Raw genomic sequence first — 13,212 nt, 5'->3', positions numbered from 1 at the left:
TATCACCTGTGCTGGCAGCTCGTTCCACACTCTCGCGACCTTTTGAGTGAAGACATTTCCCCTCATTTTCCCCTTACTCCTTTCACCATTAACCCATGACCTCTAGTAGAAATTCCATCCAAACTCAATGAAAGAAGCCTGAAATTTACCTGAAGTAAACTGTTCATAACTTTGCATACGTATATCAAATCTCCTCTGTCTTCTAGGCTCCAAGGAATAAAGTCCAAACCTTTTCAATCTTTCCATTTAACCCAGGTCCTCCAGACCCAGCAACATCTTTATAAAATTTCTCTCTACTCTCTCAACCTTATTTACAACTATCCTGTATGTAAGAGACCAAAGCTGCACACTGTACTCCAAACTATACCTCCCCAGTGTCTTGTACAACGTCAACATGATATGCCATCTTCTGCACTCAATACTTTGATTTATGAAGGCCAATGTGATGACCCCATCAATCTGAGATACCACTTGTATTCCCAGATCCCTTCCACCTACCAAATTCCTCAGTGGCCAACTATTTACTGTCTTGATCCTACCAAAGTGCAATACCTTACACAAAATTGCATCTGCCATTTTTCAGCCCATTTATCCAGCTGGTCTTGATCCTGCTGCAAGACATAATGGTCTTCCTTGCTGTTCACTACACCCCCAATATTGCTGACATCCACAAATTTGCTGATCCAGTTAACCACATTATCATCTAGATAGATGACATAGATGACAAACAATGGACCCATCACCAATCCCTCGGCATTCTACTGGTCACAGGCTTCCACTCAGAGAGGCAACGAGCTGCTACCTGTAGTCTGTATAGAATCCATGAAGTTGATGCCATTTTGCCTTGCTTCTATAGACTCTGTGTCTGTCTGCTGAGTAAATATAGATGTAAAATATGCATTTAAGATCTCCTCTATCACTTTTGGCTCCACACATGTATTACCATTCTGATCTTCCAGAGGACCAATTTTGTCATTTGAAATTATTTTGCTCTTAGTATATCTGTAGAATCCCTGAGAATTCTCTTTCACCTTTTCTGCTAAAGCAACCTCAAGCCTTCTTTTCACCCTCCTGATTTCTTTCTTAACTGTTCTCTCATTTCTTATACTCCATGAGCACCTCATTTGTTCTTACCTGCCTGTACCTGCAATGTACCTCTTTCTTTTCTTAAACAAGGCCTCAATATCTCTTGAGAACCAAAGTTCCCCACACCTCTTGTCTTTACCTTTTATTCAGACAGGCACTTGCAAACATTATATTCTCAAAATATTATGTTTGAAGGCCTCCCATGTACCAAGTGCACATTTGCCTGAAAATATCCTGTCCTAATCGTCATTTACTAGATCTTCTCCTATACCATCAGAATTGGCCTTTCTCCAATTTAGAATCTTAACCCACAGACCAGACCTATCTTTCTGCAGATTTTCTTCACAACTAATGACATTGTGATCACACGATGCAAAGTGTTCTCCTACACACACTTCTGTCACCTTTCCTATCTCATTCCCTAACAGCAGATCAAGTATCACATACTCTTTTGTTGGGACTTCTAATACTGATTAAGAAAATTTCCTGAACACCTTTGACAAACTCTTTCCAGTGTGGTCCTTTGACACTATGGGAGACCAAGTCAATATATTGAAAGTTAAAATCAGCAACTATAACAACTTTATATTTCTTGCAACATTCTGCAATCTCTCCATAAATTTGTTCCTCTAAATCCCACGGACAGTTGTATAATCTGTAATGTGCCCCATTAACGTGTTCACACTTTTCTTATTCCTCAGTTCCACCATAATGCCTCACTAGATGAGTTCTCCAGTCTGGCCTGGCTGAACACTGCCAGGATATTATCCTTGAATAGTAAAATATCCCCTCCTCCTTTAATCCCTCCTGCTCTGTTGTGTCTAAAACAACGGAACCCCAGAATATTGAGCTGCCAGTCCTGCCCCTCCTGCAACCAAGTCTCCCTAATGGCTACAATACCATATTCCCAGGTGTTGATCCATGCTGTGAGCTCATCTGCCTTTCCTGTGATACTTCTTACATTGAAGTATACACAGTTCAGGACATCAGTCGCACCATGCTCAACCTTTTGATTCCCGTCTGTTCCCACAACCTCTCCGCTATCTGTTCTGACACTCTGGTTCCCATCCAGATGCAACCCCAGTTTAACAACTCCTCCCCAGCCCCGTGCAGCACTCGCAAACCTTCCCACTCGGATATTAGTCCCCCTTCAGTTCAGGTGCAATTGTGACTTCTGTACAGGTTCCATTTTCCCTGGAAGAGAGCCCAATGTTCCAAAAATCTGATGCCCTCCCTCCTACACCAACTCCTTCACCATGTGTTAAACTGTATAATCTTCCTGTTTCTGGCTTCACTCACATGTGGCCTGAGTAGCAATCCTGAGATCACAACCTGGAAATTCTGCCCTTCAACTTAGCACCGAACTCCTGAACTCACTTTGCAGAACCTTTTCACTCTTCCTACGTACACAGACCACGACTTCTGGCTCTTCACCCTCCCACCTAAGAATGCTGAGGACTTAATCCAAGATGTCCTGGACCCAGGCATCCAGGAGGCAGCATAACATCTGGGAATCTCATTCTTGTCCACAGAACCTCCTTTCTGTTCCCTAACAAATGAATCTCCTACCACCACAGCTCACCCCTTCTCCCTCCTTCCCTCCTGAGTTACAGAGCCAGACTCAGTGCCAGAGACCTGACCGCTGTGACTTTCCTCTGCTGGGTCATCCCCCACAACAGTATCCAAGTGGTGTACCTGTTGTTGATGGGGATGGCCACAGTGGTACTCTGCAATGGCTGTTTAATCCCTTTCTCTGTCCTGACTGTCACCCAATTTCCCGCGTTCTCCACCTTGGGTGTAACTACTTCTCGATATGTCCTATCTATCAACCCCTCAGCCTCCCGAATGATCCGGAGTTCTTCCAGTTCCAGCTCCAAATCCTTAACACAGAATGTGAGAAGCTGTAGCTGGAAGCATTTCTCACAGGTGTAGTTGTCAGGGACACTGGAGGTCTCCCTGACTTCCCACATCCCACAAGAGGAGCATTCCACTATCCTGCCTGGCATCTCTACTGTTCCTAACTGAGCAACCATAAAGAAGGAAAAACAATAAAATGTGGGGAGTGGAGAAGAAAACTCAGAGCTGATAAAGAGTGAATATCTAAATGCGCCAGTGATCTGATCCCTGTGGGGGAGCAGTTTCTAATTATTGATTATTTTAATTATTAATATCATGAATGGATATTGAAATTCATCAAAACTGGAGGAAAAGCAAGTTCCAATGACGAAATTCGGACTGTACTATAGGATATCGATAGATTGAATGATTGGGTGATAACTCAGCACATGGAAAATGTGATTTAATACAGGAAAGTGTGAGGTGGAACCCTTGAGTAAGAGGAATCTGACTGTTATGTAAATGGAGAGGATTTGTAAATGAGTGAACTGCAGAGGGATCAAGATGTTCTTGTAAGGGAATCACAAAAGATCTGGTGCAGCAAGAAATTAGGAACAGGAGAGACATATAAGCCTTACTTGCGAGGGATTTGGAGTTTAGAGATGGGTAAGTCTTGTTACAGTTGTGCAGAGTGTTGGGGAGTCCACTTTGTACTGTGCACAGTTCTGGTCCCCTTGTTTAAGAACAATTGCACTGACTACAGGCTGTCTAAAAGTGGTCCATCAGGGTAATTCCTGGGATGAGTGGTTTTTCCCACCACAAGCAGCTGACAAGTATTTAAAGAAGAGATGGATAAATATTTGACAGATTGTGGAATTCAGGATTGTGTGGGACTGGGACAGGAGAGGAGATGGGGCCTGGGGCAGATCAGCTCCAATTGTATTGAATGGTGGGGCAGGTTTAAGGAGCTGAGTGACCGACTCCCCTCTTATTTTCATGTGTTTATTATCTTCTTGCAAAAGAACAATAGATTGTTGTCCTTAACACAAGAGATTCTGCAGATACTGGAAATCCAGAGAAACACACACAAATTGCTGAAGTAGCTCAGCAGGTCTGGCAATATCTATGGAAAGGAATAAAGAGTTGATGTTTCGGGCTACCCTTCATCAGGACCGGAAAGAAAGGGGAAAGAGCCAGAATAGGAATGTGGGAGGAGGGGAAAGAGTACAAGGTGATAGGTGAAGCCATGTGGAGGGGGAGGTCGGTGGGTGGGGGAGGGGTGAAGTGAGAAGTTGGAAAGTAATAGGTGGATAGGGCAAATGGCTGACAAATTAATCCAATTGGCCAGGAAAGTGTCGATGAGTGGAAGGGATGGAGGAGGGGCAGGGGCTTCCCATAGTGAACTCATCAAGGTTTGGCCGTCTCAACACCAGAAGAAGCACCCAGTGCAGTGTATTGGCAGCAGGTAACAGGGAAATACTGACTGAGGAAGAGTGAGTGAGTCTGTCTGTTCTTGGCAGGCGTAACAAATCAGTGACTTGTTCACCCAGCACAGCAGGTAGAGTCAGTTGGTGCAGACCAGAAGTCAAGGTTGACAAGACTAGGCAGTGATGAGCACATCTCTTCCCTGCAGGGGATAAGGGGAACAAATTGGTTGTGGCAACAATTGGCAACTCTCCTGCTCATTTTTCTGGTGTGTTGTTGCATGTTTGCTGATTTGAATGTATTTGTAATTGCAGGTTTTTACAGCAAGGACACTGTCACATTTGCTGCGTCAATCACAACGATGGTGTTGCTTCCAGTTGCTTTTATTTCATTTGTGATTATTTGGTATATGGGTAAGTGTTATTGCCTACACTTGTGTTTAAACTTCAGGCATCTCTCCCAGGAAATTGCAGTTAATTTTAAGAGAAAAATCACCCCGCCCCCCCCCCCCCCATGTCCCTGATACATGAGGGATGAAATAACCCTGCATTTTTGCCCAGTTGTGGAGTGGTGTTTCACAGTGACACCACTGCTGGAACGATTCCAGAGTCACCTCTGACCTGGTGTCAGAGATGGTACTTGAGGGTAAAATGTCTCAATTCAATTGTGTTACACGCATTATGTTGTCAAAGGTGCTGTGACTCGTGATGTAGAGGTGAGGAGTGAGGGACCACTCCTCACTGCACACACGTGGCTCCTCCATGGAGAGAGTTAAATGCACCAAGTTTCTGAGAGTGCACATAACAGATGATCTCACATTGTCCCTCATCACCACCTCTTTGGTTAAGAAAGCAGAGCAGCATCTCCAGTCCTTGAGGAGATTGTGGCTAACCCCCACCCCCATCCCCCATGATAATATATGCACCTTGTTATTGGTTAATTTATTTGTGGTGATGTTACTTTGTGTTATGCACGTGAGTTACATGTACTGCGTTGTGAACATTAATCCAGAGGAAAGTGGTCTCATTTGATGGTATACATGTATACGGTTGAATGACAATAACTTGAAAGTTGCTCATTAATCCTGATGAAGGGGAGGTGAGAGAGTGGTAAAGCCCCTCCTCATGACATGGATTTTAGCAAAGTTTTGTTAAAGTTCCTCATGGCGTACTCAAGAAACTAAATTGTCCATGGGATCCAAGAAAAGATGGTGTTGGAATAAAAATTGGTTGAGAGGGAGGAAGCAAACAGTGAGGATCAACGGGAGTTTCAGAGTCTGGAGGGCCATGTGTGGTGAGTTAAGCAGGGATCAGTAACAGGTCCCTTGTTGTTTAAGGTTCATGTCAATGATTTGAACTTGAATTGAGGAACACGATCAGGAAGTTTCCTGTTGATCACAATATCAGCAGTTTGGTTGACAGTGAAGAAGAAAGCTCTGGGTCACAGGAAGATATCATCGGTCTCCTTGAATACACAAACAAGGAAATGGAATTCAGTCTGGAAATGTTTACAGCAGTGCTTTTGGAGAGGGCAAACTAGGCAAAGGAACAAACAGTAAACAGAAGACTAAAGGCATGGAGAGGAACTGACAACTCTCAATGTTCATGGGCACAGATCCCAGAAAGATGGGTTGCTAGGTTACCTGGTTTCTGTCAATTGCAGTAGCACAAGTGTGGTAGACTTGATGTGGATGTGGAGAGAAATGGTTTCGAGGAGAAGTAATCAGGAATGGAGAGCTGAGTGAGCTGGCATAGATGGGCTGAATGGCCTCCTTCCATGTGGTAAGGAAAGTGGGGTCTTGCCTTTTGTTTTGTGCACAGAGCTGGTGATGGGAGATGTGAAAGGGTGAGGAACAATACCTGAGGAGAGGGAACTATTAGCAATGGCATTAACATTGGAACCAGGAGAGGAGGTTGGTGATGAACAGGATCTAACAGAAGGAGGGTTGAGCATGAAAAAGAAATGGACAGAATCCAGACTCAATGCAATTTCAACACCAGGGCATCGAGGGACATTTGGGAGGGTTGGTCCAGTGGGCAAAGGGAAATAGGGAAACTACAGGGGCAGGTGCACAGTCTGAATCCCAGCCATTCATGGGTTCAGTGCACATTGTTAGAATATTTCAGCATGGTGAATTGTGGAAACAGTGGTGAATTAGGGGTTCTCTTTGCATTTCTGCATAGTCTTTGAATAAACAATTGGTGAAGGAGAGCAGGACCTGATGATGCTGAATAGGGTGCAGCCAGATCTGACGATGGGCGTTTAAAGCCATTTTTCACTGAGGACACACCCACACTTGCATCTCTCATTTGAGGGAGTGCAGATGGAGGCTCCACCACAGCAGACACTCAGATGAGAGATTAATGTAGGTTTTCACAAATAAAATGAAGTGAGGCATTTTATGTTTAATGAAACCTGTAACACATTTTATTGAACTCCCAAACCAACACACAAAAATGCGCTAAAACTCTTTACATAATAATGTCATCTGGTCAGACCAGCCTCTTAAAGTGAAACCCCAACTGAATGTGGATGGTTCTGAATTATGTACATTTCTGCCAATCACATTACCCTACACCGGCCCCTCTGGAATTAACTAAAACCAGCATTGTGAGCCTGTCTGAAGCTCGGATCAGCAGCCCGGCTCGGGTCCTGTGCTCGTCCAGAGGTGATGGCAGGGGCATGGCAGTGGAATACTCCAAATCTCGGTGGGCTGGGTTAAGGCGATCTTCTGAAATATGTTCAGGTTTACCCCTCTTATCTATGATGAAAGTCTTTTCCCTCCATTCCAAAATGCAGAATGGACCATCGTAAGGGGGCCTAAGGGGATGTTGGTGTGCATCATGGCGGACGAAAACAAACGAGGGGGAATGTAGGTCAACAGGAACCCAAGAGTGATTTATTTTGTAACCTGGGAAAAATACTCACTCAGGACAACAAATACCTTTTCGGGTCTTTAATTCCTTCATCTGTTTCAGATATTTTAATGTAGAAAGAGTGTATCAAAATAAAAACAACAAAATGAATTTTAAAAAATGCACAGTTCCTGCTGTTACAATTTCAGCTTAACTTCGGTCCACACCCTTGTGTGTCAACTAGTTAGGTATTGGTATTAGAAATTCTAAAAAAAACAAGACAAACAATATTAGCATCCCACCAATGCTGTACCTTGTACACAACATCCAAAATATCAATAACTACAGCTCATCTTACTCACTTTGACACACAGGTGCTTAAATTCCAAACACCTACAGGCTGGACCCTGAAACGAATTCTCCTCGCTCACGCTACTCAGCTGATAAGGAACTTCACACAAACACGCCATCCTGTGCCGATACCTTACTCACGAAAATCTGGGAAAAGCAGCTCCCACCACTTGATATTTGTCTTTGCAGAACATTGTAACTCTTCTTTCAACTCCACATGTGCATAATGACATCACTGTTTTCTCTTAAAGGCACAGGCAGCTATTTTAGCGTTACCAGGGTGAATGCACAAATACACTTTTAACAATAAAAAAAATACTCAACAGTCACCTGGTTACATTCTCCCCTGCAAACAGGTAAGCATCCTCGATTACTCGCTCACTGCAAAGGTATTTTTAACCTCTTTAACTGCTTCTCTGAATGGAACTGAACCTCGACCGGCCAGTATCTGTGACACTGCTGCAGGACTTATGGAGGCCACATCTCGGACTGACCTTGGTTCGTGATGTGGGTTAGAGTGCTGTCCAGCATTTACTCTTTTACTCCTGTGTGATACTACAACAGGAGGGCCACCAACATCTGACCCTGTATCATCAGTCACAGGCGCTACAGTCTCAGTTCCAGACATTCTTACAGTTCCAGAAGATATGCTGTCAAGGCTGGAGTCAAGATTCTGTACACCCTGACGAAGGGTCTCGGCCCGAAACGTTGACAGTGCTTCTCCTATAGATGCTGCCTGGCCTGCTGTGTTCCACCAGCATTTTGTGTGTGTTGTTCTGTACACCCTGTTCTGATACATCTTTTACCAATATCACATCATTCTCTAAATCCTCAGAATCTGATTCATGTCCCAGGGACATGAGTTTATAGTCTCCTTTGAGGAGCTGGGGTGGGAAGGTTCGCACAGGGCCTGTTCACCCTCCTGATAGGCTCTTCCTTCAAAGGTTCCACAGTATATGTGTTGTCTAGTACCTCTACCACCTCACAAACAGTTGATTTCCAAGCATCCTGGACCTTATTATGGCCTAATGTCCTGTTCCTGAGGTAAACCAGTGCCTTTACGTCAATCTTGGGACAATGAATTTTATCCTCCAGAAAAGCAATGCATTCTGCTGCCTTCTCGTCAGAGTATTCCCTCACTCTGGCATGAGCATCACTCAGTTGTTTCTGGTGTATGGCTAACCAGTCATATTTCCTTTCCACAGACTGTTCTCACCCCAGCAGGGCATCCACTGGCAAGTGGTGATCAACACCGAACGGTCGGTAATAAGGGGAATATCCGGTGGTGGCGTGAGGTGTCACATTATACACATACACTAACTCAGGTAGATGCTCTGGCCACCTGCGTTTCTTTTCTGGAGACAACGTACACAACAAATCACACATCGTCCTGTTGAAACGCTCACACTGAGTGTTGCCAGTAGGACGATGGGGTGTAGTACAGCTTTTCTTTACTCCGTACAGTTTGCAGAGCTCAGCTATGACCTCAGTTTCGAAGTCACGGCCCTGGTCAGAATGCAACCTCTCAGGAACACCGTACTTCATAAACCATTCGCTCGAGAACACCTTTGCTGTGGTATCCACCTTTTGATCCCGAGTTGGGAAAGCTTGGGTGAACTTTGTAACAATGTCTGTGACTCCTAAAACATTCTCATGCCCATCAGCTGTCGGTTCAAACACAGTGAAATCTACAGCAACAACTGAGTGGCCGAGAAGCAAGGAATGATTTCATTGGGGGACGGATCTTAAGGTGAGGCATCTTATTTAGCAGACAATACTTGACCTTGTCAGTGTACCCAAGGTCTTCATCTTCGACTGCAAAGATTGCCAGGTGTTTAACCAGTCATGTTCTTAGCTGTGCTTGTTGTTCTTCACCACCATCAATGTCAAGCTTGTCTAGAATCGACTTTAACTTGTGGTTACTACCCTCCTCCTTTACACCAACAGTCACTTGTTCAATGCCAGCTGAGATCCGCTGAAATCTTACAGCACATTGCTGATCACTATCTACACACTCTAACTTTGACAGTATACCCAGTCGGGTCTTTGTGAGAGCCATACATCCTCTTGAGAGAGGTTTAAAACCTGTACTGGTACTGTACGACTACGAGAGTCAACGAGCATGGGAATAACTACTAGACAACCCAGTGGGGGGGGGGGGGGTGGTGGTGTTAAGTGGCTCACATAACATCTTATGGTCACAACCAACATCTCCAGTGGCCTTCCTAGCCACAATGGTAACTACAGATTCAGCAGGTATGTGCTCAGTATCTTTTCCTGATACTCGGACGACGGCTTTCTTTTCAGTAGTTCGCATCTGCACTTTCTGGAAATCATCTCTCCAGTCAGAATCCAACTTTCCTTCTAGAGTTGTGTCAAATCCTGTGTTGAAAAGTTGACGAAGTAGATAAGTCGTCTACATTGGTTTATAATGTTCATGCCTACAATGCATGGGATGGGTTGTTCAGTGTTAACAGGATTCCTGATTACTAGAAAGCCACAATTGGGTATTTTCATACCCATCGCTTGAACCTCCAGCTCTAGATGCCCAAGGTAAGGAATATCAAGACTGTCAGTGGCTGTTAACCTAAGCCAGCCGGCAGTGGACAACATTTCCTCATCCTCTCCATTCAAGTGTTCTCGAAAGAACTGCTCAGTCACGGTGCTCACTTGACTACCTGTGTCCAACAGACAACGGACAGCGACACCTGATATCTTAAGCTCAATGTCAGTACATGGTCCTATGGAACGTTGCAGTAACTGGTCATGGGATGGCTATACATTATCTACGGGGTTACCCTGAATTGCCCGACTCACAATAATCTGAGGGCTGGAAGATGTGGGCTCAACAACCCTTGCACTTTGCTTCTGTGGGCAATTCTTGACCACATGCCCCTCTGCCACCTGACACTTGAAACATATTGGTTGCCCATCCTCTGTGAACCTAGGCTGCAACTTGGGTCTACTACTAATAGCATATTCAACACCTCTCTGTATAGGAAGATCTTTCACTGCTTGAGTCAACTCACTAATGGCTTTGCCCTGCTCTGTGACGACTTTACGGACATCGTCTAGAGTGACAGACTTGGATTCATGAGTTTTCGGAGGTGAGCACTGTGCCTGGCTACTGACACACATTGACTTTACAGTCTTTGCATTTCCTGAGGACTCTTAAAAACCACAGATGAGCCTCCTCTCGCACTTCTAACTTTGAGGACTCAGAGTTATTCTGCACAAATCAGTGGAGCTCCCTTCCAGGGGAAGGATCTCTGATCCCTTCTATAAATTGATCTCCAAGCACCAGCCTTTCACTGGCCAGAGCATCGGGGGAACACTTCAGCTGAAAGTTAAGAGCTTGGGCTGGGGCATGTGAAAACTCCCTATGTCTTCACCCTCACACTTTTTTTGACTATGCAAGCTATGCAACAGCTGGGGTGCACTATGCTTGTCTCTGAAAGCCTCCCTGAGACAGGTGAACAAGTCATCAGCCTGGTCATCACTGCACATCAGTGCTTCTTCTAGAGCTGCACCCCTGAGCAGTGACATAACAAAATCATACTGATCCTGGTCAATCTAATTTCCAGCATGAAGTACACGATCGATTTATTCAATAAAGTCATCAGCAGACCTCCCATCTTTCTCAGCATCCCCCGTAAATGGAGAAATGTGTCTTTCCCTTGGAATGTATACATAGGACCTTTTGCTTAATTTATCAACAGTTGCCATGGTTTCCTCATGCTGACCACACATCTCTCTAATTTGTTCATTGAAATCAGGTTCAGTTTGCTCATCCTCTGAATGTAACATTATGAAAACTCAAGTCCTTAAAAGGTCTCTGTGACAAGCCTGGAAAAGGGGTTGCTGACATCTCCTGCAGAAAACACGATGACTTCACGGCTGCAGTTGCTCTGGATCACCGTCACAGTTCTACATCCTGGCGTCAGTCCCTGACATGGTCTCCACGTGACACTGTCTCATGGGAACGACTGTCCTGTCCTTCACCACTACCCTATTATGTATTGTATATTGTACTGCATGCAAAAATCAAAAACCCTCTAATCTGGGTTGAAATTACCCCACTGCCTGGGAAGAATACACACTCAGAATAATAAATAATTTTTCAAGTCTTTAATTCCTTTAACTGTTTGAGACACTTTAATGCAAAAAGAAACTATCAAAAGCTTAACTTTGGTCCACAGACTTGTGTATCAACTAGTTACGTATGCAGTATGAAAATAAATTAAACAAAATATAAAAAACCAATATGGTAGTGGCAATTTGAAAAACACCGAATACAAACAACATTAAAATCCCACCAACCTGTACCTTGTTCACATCAAAAATCCAAATACATAAGAGGTATATTCGCTTTGGCATGCAAGTGCTTCACTTCCAAACACGTACAGGCTACACCAGCCTTTCTCAAACTTTTTGCTCTGGAGGAACCCTTGAATTAATTTGCATGTCTCAGGGATCTCCTGATAAAAATTATAATATCTACAGCTCACGGTATGTTAGCATGATTAGTAAGTTGTAGATATAATAATCCAAAGCTAATTGTCAATACTCTTTTGAGTACAGAATGAATTTTAGCCTTGAATTTGAATTTTTTCTTGAAAAAACAGGCAGTTAAGCTGAGCTAACCATTCTTGAAATGTATTTCTTTCTTCCCATTTCTTATGAATTTTAAAAATTCATTAGGCAAACATAACAAATTTCAGTTAAATAACTGACTAAAGTTAGAAAACTGACAAGGCTCGGTAAATTTAATTGAAATAAAGTTTTTAAATTGATTTTAATTAATGCTTTTACAACATGAAAATTTATTGATTACATTGAATAGTAAAGTTACTAAAACCATAAGCCAATGCAATATGAATAAAATATAGCATAAGACACAATTTTATACAAGACTTTGAAAAGACATTTTCTTACGAAGTGACATGATCAGGCATAAATATAGGCCTAGCATGTGAAACCTGTGCTTGGTATTTTGCACAAATACTCAATTCTGGGTCAAACTTGAGATAAGCACACACAGATTTCACCTTCCACTGAAATGAAACGATCTCTATCCTTGTTCGTGTTGCTTGTTAAACAAGAAAAAGCTTGCTGACACATGTAAGAAGTTGAAAACTGCAGCAAAATGTTCATTGCTTTCCAATGAATGGCAGGCTACTCTTCTTCACAGAAATCCAGAACTTGTCCAGGGGCAGGTCAGTAAATCCTATCTTGAGTGCACGATCAGACGGCATCTCACAAAGTTCCTCCTCTTCTCTCAAAGTCAAGTTCTCAGGCTGAACAGAAGATTCAGAGAAAGGATCCCTCACCCAGTCATACACTTGTGTTGAAAGGGAGGAAACATACTGTTCAATTTTGTTCTGCAGTTATTCCAGGGGGTTTTCAATAAGACTCCAGACCTTCTGAACCTTGCTCACTCTCAAGCCCAAGCAGCAATGGAAACATTTCAAGATTTCCTTTTGCAACATGATTTTTCCAAAGATTCAGTTCCTTTTAAACCCAAGATTTTTGTCAGTTTAAGTCAAAACGTTTTCTCCAGCACCTTGCAGAGACTTGTTCAACTGGTTCATATGAAGAAAAATGTCTTCTAAGTAGGCTAGTTTCTGCAGACATTCTTCATCGTCAAAGCTCTCAGCAA

The 13,212-nt window shown here is 43.4% G+C and overlaps 1 protein-coding gene across 3 annotated transcripts in view; it reads left to right on the top strand.

Moving 5' to 3' along the window:
- Positions 1–13,212, top strand: part of LOC140718725 (uncharacterized) — a 204,252-nt gene that overhangs the window by 49,961 nt on the left and 141,079 nt on the right. For all 3 annotated transcript variants that reach the window (XM_073032830.1, XM_073032827.1, XM_073032835.1), the window contains one exon: positions 4,662–4,760. In XM_073032830.1, the coding sequence (XP_072888931.1) occupies positions 4,662–4,760 (99 nt within the window). The remainder of the gene's footprint in view (positions 1–4,661; positions 4,761–13,212) is intronic.

This window comes from Hemitrygon akajei, chromosome 2 (assembly GCF_048418815.1).
Source record: "Hemitrygon akajei chromosome 2, sHemAka1.3, whole genome shotgun sequence".
NCBI classification, from domain to species: Eukaryota; Metazoa; Chordata; class Chondrichthyes; order Myliobatiformes; family Dasyatidae; genus Hemitrygon; species Hemitrygon akajei.
This window is presented reverse-complemented; position numbering and strand designations above follow the sequence as displayed.